General features: G+C 53.2%; 1 protein-coding gene across 3 annotated transcripts; it reads left to right on the top strand.

The window, feature by feature from the left end:
• Window positions 1–2,434: 2,434 nt before the first annotated feature.
• On the top strand, window positions 2,435–10,394 carry LOC121097223. 3 transcript variants are annotated; one of them, XM_040613930.1, is made up of 10 exons: window positions 2,435–2,950; window positions 3,060–3,114; window positions 5,070–5,414; window positions 6,370–6,639; window positions 7,154–7,925; window positions 8,447–8,569; window positions 8,794–8,886; window positions 9,220–9,312; window positions 9,599–9,656; window positions 10,237–10,394. In XM_040613930.1, the coding sequence occupies exons 5-10, from the start codon at window positions 7,913–7,915 to the stop codon at window positions 10,286–10,288; spliced, it is 432 nt and encodes a 143-aa protein (XP_040469864.1). In that variant the 5' UTR covers window positions 2,435–2,950; window positions 3,060–3,114; window positions 5,070–5,414; window positions 6,370–6,639; window positions 7,154–7,912; the 3' UTR covers window positions 10,289–10,394. The 3 variants fall into 2 exon arrangements, 2 of the variants coding, with proteins under 2 accessions (XP_040469864.1, XP_040469865.1); XM_040613931.1 differs by lacking the exons at window positions 2,435–2,950; window positions 3,060–3,114; window positions 5,070–5,414; window positions 6,370–6,639 and having other exon boundaries at window positions 6,981–7,925.
• The last annotated feature ends 4,785 nt before the right edge of the window (window positions 10,395–15,179 follow it).

Here is a 15,179-nt window from a genome sequence, read left to right as displayed (position 1 = left end):
GCTGGCCACAGCAAGGTCCTCTCCTTACCCAACTGCCCCAGCATGCTACTGTCCACATCAGTAATTTTGTGGGCAGGACTCAGGAGTCTTTCCCCTTTCCCCTTGACTATAGAGGGGTGGTAGTTTGTCTACTCCAGCTTGGGGACCACAGAAGGGGGTGAGCAGCAGCAGCTGCTCCATGCACATGCTTGTTGCACCCTGGGCTTGCTCCTGCTGGGGATGGAGGGCTCTCCAACCACTATCTGCAACAGGGGTGCTGAGTTCAACCAGCAGATGCAATTTATTTTTCATCTGCTCACTTCTGATTTCTGCCAGAGACCAACAATTGCCCCTTTGTGACTTAGGAGTTGCAGCAGCGTGGGACTGGGAAAAGAGAAGGACCTGGGGTTCTGCTTTTAGACACCCTGCAGTATGATTTTCACATCTGCTGATGGTCGCCCACTGCTCTTATCTCTCTCCAACCACAACAAGCTGCACTGGCCAGAAGCAGTGAGTGTGCAAATTCTTCCTCACAGCCAATATTTACAGGGTTTTGTGCTGCTCTATTTGCTGTTTGGTCTCTTCCAGCCCCTCAGAAGGTGCAGGGTGCAACACAAGTGACAGAAAAGACAGTTAAGCGCTAGTGGAAATGTGCCTTGTTTTTTCATTCAGTTTATCTAAGATTAAGTTGAGAATATGTTTTTAAAGTTTCCTTCCAGCAGCCTGGAAGGATTCATGTGGCCAGAGTAGCATGACTGATAAATACTACTCTTTGGAGCAATTAAATGAAGAGGTGCATGTGGATGATGGGGACATGGTGGGAGCACGGGGTGGGCAACACTCATCTACAGTAGCTCACCTTTCCTGCAAGGAAATAAAATAACCTGTCTGAAGAACAGAAGCTGCATCCTGCAGTGGGTGAACGGTTGCACATTGATGCATCCATTGCAGCTGCCAAGGGCTACCCAAGAAATGTGCTGCTCCAGGGAGGGAACGTCCCTGGGGAAAGGACACAGTTCTTTTCCAGCTCAAATCTTGTGCCTGTGCCTTTGCACTGCTTGCGGTTGCTTTTAGCTTCTCAGACATCCCAAGCTCATGCAAAATGCATGCAGAATGCAGCAGCCCATTGCTGTGATGGCAAAAAGCCAATGGGCTTGTGATATGACCCTGCAAATACCCGGCCCTGCATTGAGGAACCGAGCAGATGGGAGCAGAGAACCTGCGCTCTGCTGGGCACAGGGTAAACGAGAAGTTAAATTAAATGCACAGTTGGCAACAAAACATTGTGAAAGGCAGAACCTGAGTGGGAGCAGCCTCCCCTCTAACACAAACACCAAAACCATGTTTGGCATAAGTTTGTACCAACCTAGTTGTAAGCTCCACTCATCTTAAAGATCATTGTCCTTCCTGTCCAAAAAGGTCTGTCCTGCCCCTGGGCCTGCAGGTGGACGACAGTCGCAGCCTGGGCTCCAGCCTGGGGCTAAGCAGCCCTTCTCAGGGTGTAGGAAGCTGCTGCAGTCAGCAGAAGTGGCAGATTACAGCACGAGGAACATCAAAACCCTAAGCCGGTGTGCAAGGTGCAGCTAGGTTTTGTGGTGGTGAGAAATGAGAAGCAACCCACTGTCTCTCTCTTGGATAACCACAGGGAGCACTGGGGACCTCCCAGGGAGAAAACGCACAAAGCCAGCATCACCCAGGCAAAATCAAACTGGTAATACCAGCTGCAGCTGAGATTGTGTGCGGAACGGTGTCAGGAATAAATTTGTAGATGGATGCCGCAAAAGGAAGACCAAGGGGGGAAAGTAATTACAAGCACATTTATTTGGAAGGAGACAGGTGGAGAAAGGAAGGGTCAAGAAATGGGAAAAGGGATAGCAAGGGCAGCATCGGGCTGAGCACGGCATACAGGTCAGGCGGGAGGTGTGGGCTGGGTGCTTTCCCTGGCTGATGGAGCCAGCAGGTGTCACCGTGTTGGTGCTCTGGACCTGATGACATCTGTATTCACCCACTTTTTCCTAATGCTTAACACACAGCGGTCGTGTCCCAGACACATCTTGCTCTGGTTTTGGTGGTCCATGGGAGTCAGACAGGGCCAGCCGCGCTCGGCGGGGCAGGAAAGCTTTCCCCTGTGCTCTGGGGCCAAGCTCAAACCTTCCCAAGTCTCTCATCCCCCTGCTCTCCTGTCTAGAGCATGAAATTTGGTCCCCAGGTGCTCCTCTGATTCCAGGAGTGTCTCCCCCTTAAACTAGAATTCCCTTTGCAGAAAGTTTGTGGGACATGGATGATCCCAGTCTACACCTGCCTTGCTGGAGGAAAAAGGCACTTGCAGTGGGACAAGTGTTTTGGAGCTCTGTCTGAGCCCCTGGCCACTGCTAGGAACAGGCTGGAGGATGAGTTGAACCTCTGCTCTGCTCAGGCCACTGGGCTCCTCTCCCAGGGACAGGATGGAAGATGATGGAGCGGTAAGAAAGGGACAGGGATGGATCTTCTGAACTCAGACCATGGAAATGATCGGGGACATCCCCTGTAACTCATACTGCTGTGAGAACTGACATAGGAAAGTTCTCCTAGAAGCAGAGTTGGATGAGTTATTCCCCCTGGTTTGGCCTGGCAATCAAGCTCAGCATTTCTTGGAGGGGGACCACTTCTGGGGTTCATTGCAGCTCTGCCCCGGCAGAAAGGCCGTCCAGGCTCTGAGCGCCAGGAGCCGGCCGTGCAGGCAGTGAGCAGGCAGCTCTGCCTGCCCACGCTGCCCACTCGCAGCGCCGGGGAGTGGCCAGCACCGACGAGCACGGGGGTAAGAGCGGGCAGCTGCTGCCCGACAGCGGCAGCCTCCCGGGAAGGGTCCCCGGGGAGGAGCAGTCGGCAGGAACACAGTGAGGCTGGAGCCAGACCAGACTGGGACCACCCACCGCACTGCCCTTGTCAGCGTCAGAAATCCGGTCCTGACAACTGTGGAACTCCTCACACGGTACAGCCTGACCGGTTACTCTTATTGCAGAGTGGAATTCAAGGCAGTTTTGAAGGAAATTAAGACATTTTAAAAGCATAGCAATTTTCGAGCTGTTCTTCCTTGACAGATGCTGACGTGCCGTTCCGCAAAGCTGCTGGGGACCAGCTGGCTGCTCCTTGCAGGTAAATTGTCCCCAGGCTGGGCCAGGTGCCAGTGCCATCCAGTGCTCTGTGGGCCAGATCCTTGCCTGTTGCAAACCTGCAGCGAGCCTGAGGCTTCAGCAGGGCTTTGCAAGTGTGCATGGGCATCTCTGGTCCTTTTAAGTCAGATTTTTTAGATGGGGCAAAACGCTTAACCTGGAAGGGAACGGTGTCTCTGCTTCGCTCTTTAAAGACAGAGGAGGGAGAAGCAGCTCAAGAGCTAGGCACGGTGCCAAGGCTAAAAGGGTACTGCAGACAGATTTATACGGGGGCTGATATATGCAAACCCACAAAATTTATTGCAGTTATACTCATGTGAGCAATCTCACTGTGGTCCTTATATATGTACTAACTGCCCTGAAGCACAGATGTACAAAGATTTTCAGAGCCAGCAATTACCCATTAATCAAGTCACCAAAACCCATTACAATGTACCTAGAGTTTTGGATGCTGTGGTGTGAGCAAGCTCTGTTTGAGTGTCTATAGGATAAGCTTTGAATATTGTAGTTGTAAAAGATGCCTGTGATTAAGTATTTTCTCTTATCTTCTACTAGTGGTACCCTGTGTCCTGTATAAGTAGTGTTTTCCCAGACCAAAGGGATTTTCCGTCGTAAGATTGTTTCTTCTCCTTGCATGTCTTAAAGTTTGGGGGGCATGAAGGCACAGAAATAAAAGCTGGTAGCTGTTTCTCAAGGTTATGAGAGCGAGAAATTAAAATCATCAGATGAGCTTGATTTACACCTATTTTCTTTCCCACTTATGCTGCAAAATTGCTAAGAGAAATCACCAGTCAGAGTGCAAGGGGCAATTTCCAGGATTGTTTGCAGAGGCAGCAGGCGGCAGTGTAAATGCACACAAACATCTGCTTATCGGGGCAGGAAGCGAGACACGGTGGAGAGGGAGAAGAGCAAACACAGCCGGTGCAGCTGGTGGGTCTGAGATTAGCATCTGTGGATGCTCATGCACATCCTGCCTGCCGAGCATCCCTCCGCCTCGCTGCCTGAGCGGGGTGCTGGGGGCCGCAGGTGCTGGAAATGTCTTTCCATGACATCCCCTTTGTTGGGAAGCATGGCTGTGGTCGTTCGGTGAAGGGTGGCTGGGAACAGGCTGGGATCACTGCCGCTGGTCCCCATCTCAGCGAGACTCAGATGCTCCCGTGCAAGGGCTAGACTGAGCGAGGACCTTTAGCAGAAATCTTGGTGCCCCCTTCCGAGCAGCCTCCTAGGAGCCCTAGGACTGCTGCTGGCAAGTAACTGAACCTCTGCCGGTGTAGATAAATACCCTTTTGGGGTTTCCTCTGCCTATGGCTGGCTTCTTGCTTTACTCCTTTTAGCCTCACCTTTTTTTTTAAAGCATCCCCTTTTACAAGACAGTGATTTCTGCCTGGCTTTTTTTTTTTTTCTTCTTTTTTCCCCCTGGGCTGGGAGCTGTGACCTTACCCACAGCAGCTCCTCTAGAGGTCTTCAAGCGCCTGTTAGAGCCCCAGTCATGCCAAGCCCAGAAATTGCCATGTGTTTTGGGGAGACGGCTGTGTCCCTCTCGGCTGGGAGCTGGTGGACACTTTCAGCCCCAGACAAGACCAGTAACTGGGAATTTGCCGTGGAAATTAGATCAGGATTAGAAAGTCCCTTCTGGGTCCAGACTGGGAAGAAATGTCACCACAATACACACAAAATTCAAGTAGCAAAAGCTCACAGCCCTGCAGCCATGTATCTGCAAGCACCCTGTGCTGTATTTAGCACCTATATCAGCTCCAGCTGGGATGTCTCCCTGCCTGGCAGCATGACGGGCAATGGCGATGCCTTTGTGAGAGGCTGTGACCAAGTGGCCCAGGTACTGCCTGGGTGTCCTTGGCACAGGGGTTATCAAAGCCTCTCCCAAGCCACGCCAACTTGTTCTGTCTCCCCCAGCTCAGCTTCCTTTCCCCTGCCATCCAGGGCTGCTGGTGCCTTTGCAACAGGCCATAGAAGCGGTGGGACCCCTCGAGAGAAAAGCTGCTGCTGTGGGATCCTCGGTGCTGCTTCCTGGGCCGGAAAACATCACGCACATCTACTCCATGCAGTGGGAGTACCTCAACGGCACTAGCTCCCGCACCATCCTGCAGTACTACAGGGGGTCTCACAACACTGCCATCCACGTGCCCTATGCAGGACGAGCCATTTTCCATCCAGCCAATGGATCTCTCTTGCTGGAGGATGTCCAGGAAAGCGACAGTGGCATCTACAAAGTGACTGCCAACGTGGGAGACAGGGAGAGCCTGAGAATCCTGCTGGAAGTCCTCAGTAAGCGGTGGGCATGGGAGGGAGGAGCGAGCTGATGGCCACAAGCTGAGCAGTGGTATGATTTGACTGGGTATGGACCATCAGCTGACAAAGGGGTTTGGAGAAGGAGTTTGGGCTGAGTCCAGCGGGTCAGTCGTGAGTTTCTTTGAACCTGTCGTGCATGGAGACATCACCAGGGAGGCTTTGAGAAGAGGTTCCAAACCTGTCCTAGGGCAGAAGGTCTGGCAATGCTGCCCAAGGAGACCTCCTGGGGTGCCTGGCTGTGACAAAGGGCTGGGGTCCACCTGGAGAAGGCAGTTTCCTCCCTTGTTTTTTATTCTAAGTGCAGGGAAGGAGGGACTGGTAGGATGCTGTCAACCCACTGCCACCTGTGGAGAGTACCTCCAGCACTTTTACAAAGGAGACCAGGTAGAGCTGATGGAGCTAAGCCCAGCAGGGTGAGCTTTATGGAGAAGTCATGAAAAAAATCTTCCCCTCAGACCATACTAACTGATGTTTGCAATTTTCAGGCGCCAGCTGCTGCCACAGAGACAAGAGTACACTTTAATAACACAGAAGTTCCTCCTCAATATCTCTCTGGGCAATTTCCTTAATTTGCTTTGGCGTTATCCTTTCTCTGCAGTAAAAAAATTGCTGCCATAATGTTACCACAGCCTTTCACCACCCACTTCTCCTTTCCACCTCACATAAATCTTAATGAATCTGCATCCTTTTCCTTTTATTTTTCTCTCATTTTCTGAGAGGAAAAAACACCCCGTATTTACCAATATGCAATAAAAGCAATAATTCTGCTAGAAAAAAAAGCCAAACCCAGAAAGTACAGCAGCCCTGTGCAGCATGGGACATTCGAAGGAAGACTTAAGGAAGCTGCAGTGACAGCTGCAGCCCACATCCCCATCACAGATGCTCCAGGGCATGTCTGAGAGAAGTGCTGGTGTTTCTGTTCCCTTTCTAGAGCCCGTGACTTGCCCTCAGCTCCAGAGCAGTGCTCTCGTGGCCCGGGCCACCGGCACGGTCCTCTGTGAGGTGATGGAGGGCAAGGTGGACACCATCACTTGGAAGAAGGATGGACAGCCCATTCCCTCAGACAGAGGTTTCCACCTCTCCAACAGCCTCAGCATTTTGTACCTGAGGTCAGCAAAGAAGTCAGACTGTGGCTCCTACTCCTGCAATGCCAGCAATGGAATAAGCTGGCAAGAAACCTCCCTGAACGTCACCATTGCAGGTGATAGCTGCTGGGGCTTCACCTCCTGCTGCTTTTCCTTTTCTCCACCCTCTGCTGGGGATCCCTGGGTGGTTTCATCCCATCCCTTTGCCTCCATCCCCTCAAGGTCTGGCCATCCTCTTGTGAGGTTGTGGCCCACGTGCTGTTGGCAGGAGCTCCCCATCGTAGGATGGTCAGCAGCCATCCCAGTCCCTGATCCCCCCAAGGCACCGTCCTTGGCAAGACGGGTGGCAGGAGACTGGCTGCTCCCACTTGGAGAAGGTCCCAAGTGATGGCCCTCGGCTGAGGTGATGGTGAGCAGGACGTGGGCGGTGGGGTGGCCGGGAAGCCTGTGGGCAGCATGCACCCCAGGCTGGGCATCTCGTGGGCTGCAGCCTGCTGCAGAAAGTGCCGATTTTGCCACCAGGTGGCAAATAAACTGAATCTGTCCTGGTGATGGAGGAGCCCATCAGAGCCATCCATGCTGGTCCTGCCGGTGGCCTGATGCCTGGCTGCTCGGGTGTTTTCTTCCCAGGTCTCTCCCCTCCCTTGCAGGACGCACTGAGGGTTGCAGTGGTTGCCGTGGTCTTTGCTGCCGTCTCAGGATGGGGATTAATTTTTCCTGTCTGCCAGTCTGACAAGCTAAGAATAAGTGAGTCTGCAGTTGTGGGGCAGCCAAAACATCATTTCTCTGGTCTGGTGGGGGAGAGCAAGGAGCATTGCCATGGGAAGAGCTGGAAATCAGCTAATTCCCCTTCTTGCTGTGTGAACACCTCATCTTCACATCATCCGACAAGTCTTTATAAGCACAGAGAAACTTTCCCTGGCAAAATTTTTTAGTGGCAAAAATGGATTTACTCTGTTTTCAAGCTAGGTTAGATTCTGGTTCTTCCCAGATACTTTTGTTCTAGAGAGCTGAGGTGATCGATTGACACTTTTATAGAAAAAGACGTTTCTCAGGAGCATTTTTTTATTACAAAGCTCTGTTTTTAAGAGAATATGCTTAATACACTGTACTGGGGGGAAAAGAGCCCTTTCCAGGTACCCACGCTAAAGAGCGGGTCAAACCCACCAGGCCTGGCCAGGGATAGCCCACAGCATCCCGGGTGAGGACAAGCTGCATCCCACCCTGAGGAAGGGGTGGGACTGGCACAGGACATCCCGGGGGTTCACTCCAGTCACCCCACGCTGCTCTGGGTGTCTAGGGGGGGAGCTGTGGAGATGGCTCAGCGCCTACACCTGCGGGCTGGTGTGCGTCGCCTCCATCCTGGCAGGCACCGCCGGGATCCTCTGGATGCGAGAGGAAGGTAGGAGGTGGCTGTGGGGTTTGAGGTGGGCGGTGGCGCGATGCAGACCCCACTCCTTTCCCTGCACAGGGCACGGTGCAGAAAAGCAATCCTTGCTGTGCAGACCAGTGGGGTGAGGACCTTGTGGCAGATGTAGGGTCTCACGGGGGTCAGAGAGGAAGGAGTGCCCTGGAGAGGGAGGGTCCCACAGCTAAACACGTGGGGATAGACCCAGACAGAGCGACATGTGTCTTCCCCATGAGTGATCTCAGCCAGTGGGGGGGCCTGGACCACCGTGTGGGTTACACACCCACCCATACAATGAATGTAGCTATTTGCCCCTTCCCAGAGCCCTTTCCCAGGGCCTGTTGCAGAAGGGCGGTTAAAACGCTCAAGGGATGGAGAGGCTGCTTGCAAGGACAGGGTGAAAACGCTGGGAGCCGGGAGAGGGTGGGAAAGGGATAAGGTGGAGGGTTACAAAGTGGTGCAGGTGGCAGACAGATGCAAGAACCAGTAGTCTGCCTTGTCCTGTTTTCTTTCAGGCCCTTCTATTGCAATCATATTGCCAGAGATCGCCCTTACATACGTGATCGTGGTAACCTTCCTGGTCTCTGCCACAGTAACCTTCCAGCCTACAAAGCTCATCCAACTGAAAAGTAAAACAGGTGAGATGTTTTACCAGGGATGGCAGGGAGGGAGATAAAACTGGGCCATGAGGGTTTTATTTTGCCAAAAATCTCATCCTTGACTTTTTTACATAAAAACTTCATTTCTACTTCTGTGCTAACTCAGGCTGGTGGATTCCACACCAGACAGTGGGTGAGGGCAGACCCCCATCCACGTCTCGTAACACACATTAACATCACTTTGTGATCTTTCCCTTGGCCAGCACAGCGCACGATGGGCTACGCTGCTCCTGGAGGAGTGGTTTCGGTGGTGCTGACGACCAGCTTCCTCATAAAAAACATCCACCATCGCCACGGTGAGAGGGGATGCTCCAGGGACCACCCCAAGGATTTATCACACTGAGGCTAAAACTTGCCCACGATATGTAATCCCTATGTCCTTTCAACTCAGCCATTGGGAGTCAGACCTGCTCAAAAAAAACCCAAAACAACAAAACCAAAAAAACAACAAATTGGAGTTTTCAGGCAAGAGGAATCTTTGCAAAAGCAAAACTAGTTTTCAGACTTCCATTAATTTTTCCTTGGTTTTTTGCCATGTGTACATCTTTTCACAGTGGCAATTTGTCTTTCTCCTTTCTCTTTTGCTCTGTATGGCATTTCATGCTGACACCTGGTTTCTTTGACCACAGAAGAAGGATGCACCGAGTTCGTGGACTTGACCGTCCTCACGGTCAGCACGGCGGCCGTGTCTGCCCTCCCGCTCCTTGCCATCTTCCTCTCCTGTAAGTCTTCCAGCTCCTTGGTCTCCCTGCCACCCCCCACCCCACCCCCCCGAGTGCCCTATATTTAGCAAGCTGGTTTCCCTCTGTCCCCACACGATCAAGCAGCCATGTGAATTATTTGACATTTGCTCAGTTCTTGTGAAGACCCCCAGACCTCTCCACTGACCATTTCCCTTCCCCGGGGAGCCCCTGACACCATCCCCCAAGTACAAGATCCTGTACGGTGCATTCGGTGCCTCTCGTACACTTTCTCCTGATGCCTGGGAACAGACTTGTCCTTTCGCAGATCACACAACTCAGGGGTGGCTGAAGGAACGTGACTCCAGCTGGGCGGAGAAGGCAAGGTGAATCCTTTATTGCCTTTTTCCCTGTAAATTCATACCATCTTGAAGTGCAAAGAGTGGGATATAGAAACTATCCTGTGCCCTGTTTTAAGTTCTAGACCCAAGAAAGATGCAGTCCGGTGCTGCTCTCCCAGCCTTGATTTTGCCTTGGGTTCAGGTAGCTCTGGGGGAGGTCACCATCCAGCAAAACACTTGAGTGCCTGCTCAAATCTCCCTCCTGGCCTTAGCCTGAAGCCTTTAAGCCTTCATTCCTGCTGGTTTCATCCCAGCACTTTGGATTTTTCAGCCATTTGGGCTTAGGCAACCTGGATGCCCTGCAGGAAAGCCCACAGGGCATCACAACCTCATGGGCCTCAGCCAGCTTCACTTTGCCCCAGCCAAAACCCTCCTGAGATACAAAGGAACAAGTATCACACCCACAGGTGTTTATAGGGTCTTGTCATGTCTCTGGGCCATGCAAGGGTGGGCACGGGGAGAGGCCACCGCAGCCCTCGCCCCTGCAAGGGGCAGGACTGGAGGGGGTCACTAGAGCCCCTGCCTCCAGCGATGCTCAGCACATCCCACCTCCTCTTCCTTCCAGGTCCTTTGAAATGTCTCAGCCCAGCAGCAGGGATGCTGTTCCCACCTGTTAGAGGTTTGTCGGGGTGTTTCTCGCTTGGTTGAGTCAACCCAATCTTTCTTCCTAGTTTAATGGGTTTAGGGCTCTCTGTTTCAGTGGGTTGGAACTTCTGTGACACCTCTAATAAAGGGCAATGAACTCGTTTCTGCTTTTTTTCTTTTTTAATTTAACACAGAAGGGGGGGGGAGCAAAATGCACATTTTCCGCCTTCCTTTCTCTTTCAAAACAGGCCCTAAAGTAGAGAAGCACTTTCAGAAATAGTTGCAGGAGTCTCTCTCACTAGTTTATGGCGATAAGATAATGAAGCCACATCTTTTTTTAAGCCTACATGGGTAACCAAATGCACCCACCCCACCCTTCCCCACAGCCATGCTTGACTTGTTGCTCCCCGGTGCATGTTTTGGTGATGGCTGAGGGTGTCTCAGGCTCTCTTCCCCTGAATCCACAGCTCTACGTGCTGCCTGACCCCCTTAGTGTGGGACAGCATCTCCACGGGTCAGCTGTCCCCCCAGCTGCGAGGCTCAGGGAGGGGGGACCAGCAGCTGACCTGAGCCGGCTCTTTAAGCTGTTTGCTTAGATGCAAATCAGTCTGTACAAACCCTGACCCCGTGCTGGGGTGTGGTGATGTTATCTCCTCCACTCCCCACTGGGTTTTCCTGCCTACAAGGACGGGCTCAGTTGTGGGACAGTGGTTTTGGGGTGATGGTGGGGGTTTGGATGCTGCCTACATGGAAGCAAGGGTGGTCTCACTCTGCCTGGTCAGCAGGAATCTGGATCCTCATTAACTCCTTTTTTTTTCCCAGTTCCTCCTTGGGTTTTCCTGCCTGAATAGACAGAGTCACATCCACATCTCGACTCTGCTTTTTCCCCCTTTGCTGTGTAGAGAAACAACAGCTCCTGGGCCTCTTGTATCAAGAAAACAGGGAAAAATCCTGTTACCTTAAGCAGGAACCGTACTTTCTACGGACCCCTCTCCAAACAACCTGGCTTGGGAAGAGCGTGCAACTGAGTATCAGGAGTTAAGTAAGACGGAGACATGAGGAAAATATACACTAAAATGAGAAGTGGGGATTTGAACTCTGAGCACCCTGTGGTTTTGCCCTCTGGCTAAGCAATGACTTGTGGCTGGTTTTAGCCGTTAGGATACAGAGAAACCACAACTCCTACCTTAATCTTAGGCTGAGTGTTCATTCTGGCTTAAGGGCCACCAGGCTGCAAAAGGCCACAGAGGTCATTATAGCCTTTAACATCAGCTAATTTGCACAAAGCAAATCGGGCAGCAGAGAGTCATCAGGGGCAAAGGAACTCACAGACCCAGCAAGTATCACAGGCAAAATGGCCTCATCCCATCAGGATGCCAATGTGACAGTCAGCTTCTGGCTGGTACTGCTCTCAGGTACCAGCCTGTACCAGAGATCGCAGCTGTACTACAGGCATTACCCATTTCTATGGCTTTGTAAAGTCCCTTTTTCAGTGTTCCCCCCACCAGGTATTCCTGCAAACATAATAAGCCCTGCAGTTCTGCATGTGGGAAACCTCTTGGCCAGCCCAAGGATTGCTGCCACTTGTAAAGGGAATTTTCTCCCTCTTACAAGCACCATGTCACAAAAATCTCTAATTAATAATGGACAGAAGCTTCTCCAGGGGCATGGGCTGTGTTTATATCTCATCCTTTACAGGAAGGATGAGCCTTCATCCTAGTTTCAGCTGGAATAGAATTAATGTTCTCAGGAGCCGGTACGGTGGATTTAGCATTGGATTTAGCATGAGAACAATGTTGATAACACACGGATGGTTTCGGTTGTTGCTGGGTAATGTTTATACAAAGTCAAGGACTTTTCAGTTTCTCAGACCTTGCCAGCAAGGGGGCTGGGGGCGGCACGGGAAATGGAAAGGGGGGACACAGCCAGGACAGCTGGGCTATTCCATGCCACTGAACATCATGCTGAGTATGTATAAGCTGGGGGAAGAAGGAAGGGGGCATGTTCAGGGTTAGAGTGTTTGTCTTTCCAAGCCCCTGGTCCACGTGATGGGGCCCTGCTCTCCTGGGGGTGGCTGAGCACCTGCCCATGGGAAGCAGTGAATGAATTCCTTGTTCTGCTTTGCTGAGTGCATGGCTTTTTCTTTACCTGTTAAAATGCCTTTACTTCAGCCCACAAGTTTTCTCACTTTTACTCTTCCAGTCCCTCTTTTCTCTCCCCCATCCCTCTGGGCAGGGGGGAGCAGCTGCCTGGTGCTTAGTCACCAGCCGGAGCTAAAACCAGGACAACCTTACATCCTGCTTCCCTGTTGCCCTAGTGCAATGAATATGAATTATATATTGAATTTGTGTTTGCTTAGCCCTTGTCAGCAGTGTCTCTGGCTTTTCTGTAATACCATTAAGGTTAAAAAAAAAAAAAAGTGGCTGATTTAATCTAGCAGGCTAAACTAGCCATGCTGAGGGTGCATGGCTGTGCAGGACCATGGCCAGGTGGCTTTTGAATGCTGATAAGGCTGGAGACTCCAGAACCTCTGTGGGCAACCACCTGGTCACCCTCACAGTAAGACAGGTTTTTTTCTCTTTGGATTAAATTCCCTTTTTAATGTGTGCTTGTCGCCTCTTGGCCTGGACCACTGGAAAGTCTGGTCCGTCTTTGTTACAACCCCTTTTAGACGTTTATCCCACTTGAAGAGACCCTCGGGAGCCTCCAGGCTGAACAGTCCCAGCTCTCCCAGCCTCTCCCTGGATGACAGATGCTTAGTTACCCGTATCACCTTTGTGGCCCCTTGCTGGTCTCTCTCCAGTAAACACATATTCTTCCTGTACTGGGGAGCCCAGAACTGGACACAGCACTCCAGACGGGGACTCACCAGTGCTCAGTGGTGAAGGGTCATCCCCCTCGACCTGCAATGTTCCTCCTAATTCAGCCCAGGACACCACTGGCCACCTTCGCTGCATGGGCACGTTGCTGGCTTGTGGTCAAACATGCAGCCGCTTGATCACTCCCCCCACCCGGAGGGATGGGGAGGAGAATTGGAAAGGAATCTAAAACTCGAAACTTTGGGAAACCAAAAAGTCCTTCACTTAGTATAAACATTACCCAGCAACAACTAAAAACATCAGTGCCTTATCAACATCGTTCTCACATCATAGCCAAAACCCAGCAATGTACTGGCTACTAAGAAGAAAATTAACTCCATCACAGCTGAAACTAGGACACAAAGAAATTTTTTATGGTGAGGGTGGTGAGACACTGTCACAGGTTGCCCAGAAAGTTGTGAATGTCAGATCCCTGAAAGTGTCCAAGGCCAGGTTAGATGGGGCTTTGAGCAACCTAATGTAGTGAAAGATGTTACTGCCTATGGCAGGGGTGTTGGGCTGGATCGTCTTTGAAGATCTCTTCCAACCCAAACCTGTGATTCTGTGGTGTCCACCGAGACCCCCAGGCTCTGTAGAGCTGCTTCAAAGCCAGCCAGCCCCTACTTGTCCTGGTGCCTGGGGCTGCTCCTTCACAGGGGCAGGACTTCACATGTCCCCTTGTTGCATGAGGCCCCTCTCAGCCCAATTCTGCAGCCTGTTAAGTCCCTCTGAATGGCAGCATGACCCTTGGGTGGCCCAGCCGCTCCTCCCAGCTTTGTGACATTGGCAAACTGGCTGAGGGTGTGCTCTGTCCTGTCATCCAGGTCATTAATGAAGATGCTCAACAGCACTGACCCCTTACTGACCCCCAGGATGCACCATTAGCAACAGCCCTCCAGACCTGGCCCCTCAGCCAGTTCTCACCCATCCCACTGCCCATGTAGCTGACTGTACTTGGTCAGGTTGTTTATGAGAATGTTAGGAGAGACAGTGTCAAAAGACCAGCTTGCCAAGTGCAATGGTGGTGAGTAGAAGGAGGCACTTAATGAGGAGCCAGAGATCCCAGGGGGTAGGGATGGGCTGGAGACATTTCCTAGAGCTGAAGTGTCTCTTGTGGAGTAGAAAGCTGAAGGTCCAGGTCCCTGCAGGGGTGGATGCACAGGGCAAAGGGAGCATCTCTCTGCATGGTGGTCCCATTGCTTAGGAAGCAGATGAGCTGCAGGCATGGGGCAGCCAGGGGCTGAGCAGAAGCCAGGTCACCGCTGCTCCCGGGGCTTTCCACAAGCAGGTGGACTTCTGCCGGAGGTGGCTGGGGTGGAGGTGGCTGGGATGATGGAGGGGTAGGGATGGAGGGCGCAGGGGTGATGGCGGGGCAGGGATGGAGGGCACTGGGATGGAGGTAGCAAGGATGGAGGGCGCCGGAGCGATGGAGGGGCAAGGATGGAGGCGGCTTCGGCTGCCGGTGGCCCTCGAGGCTCTCGGGCAGCTGCCGGGGGGAGCAGCGGGGTACCCGCGCCGGACGCGTGCTCAGAGCGGGGGCAGGGGTGCCGGGCGGGCGGGCAGCCAAGGGGGGGAGCAGCCTGGGGGCGGGCAGCCAAGGGGGGGGACAGCCTGGGGGCGGGCAGCCAAGGGGGGGAGCAGCCTGGGGGCGGGCAGCCAAGGCGGGGGAGCAGCCTGGGGGCGGGCAGCCAAGGGGGGGAGCAGCCTGGGGGCGGGCAGCCAAGGCGGGGGAGCAGCCTGGGGGCGGGCAGCCAAGGGGGGGGAGCAGCCTGGGGGCGGGCAGCCAAGGCGGGGAGCAGCCTGGGGGCGGGCAGCCAAGGGGGGGAGCAGCCTGGGGGCGGGGCAGCCAAGGGGGGGAGCAGCCTGGGGGCGGGCAGCCAAGGCGGGGAGCAGCCTGGGGCGGGCAGCCAAGGGGGGGAGCAGCCTGGGGGCGGGCAGCCAAGGCGGGGAGCAGCCTGGGGGCGGGCAGCCAAGGGGGGGAGCAGCCTGGGGGCGGGCAGCCAAGGGGGGGAGCAGCCTGGGGGCGGGCAGCCAAGGCGGGGAGCAGCCTGGGGGCGGGCAGCCA

The sequence above is a fragment of the Falco naumanni genome, chromosome 14, assembly GCF_017639655.2.
Source record: "Falco naumanni isolate bFalNau1 chromosome 14, bFalNau1.pat, whole genome shotgun sequence".
Taxonomy (NCBI): Eukaryota; Metazoa; Chordata; class Aves; order Falconiformes; family Falconidae; genus Falco; species Falco naumanni.
The sequence above is the reverse complement of the archived record's forward strand: the minus strand, read 5'-3'. Positions and strand labels throughout refer to the sequence as shown.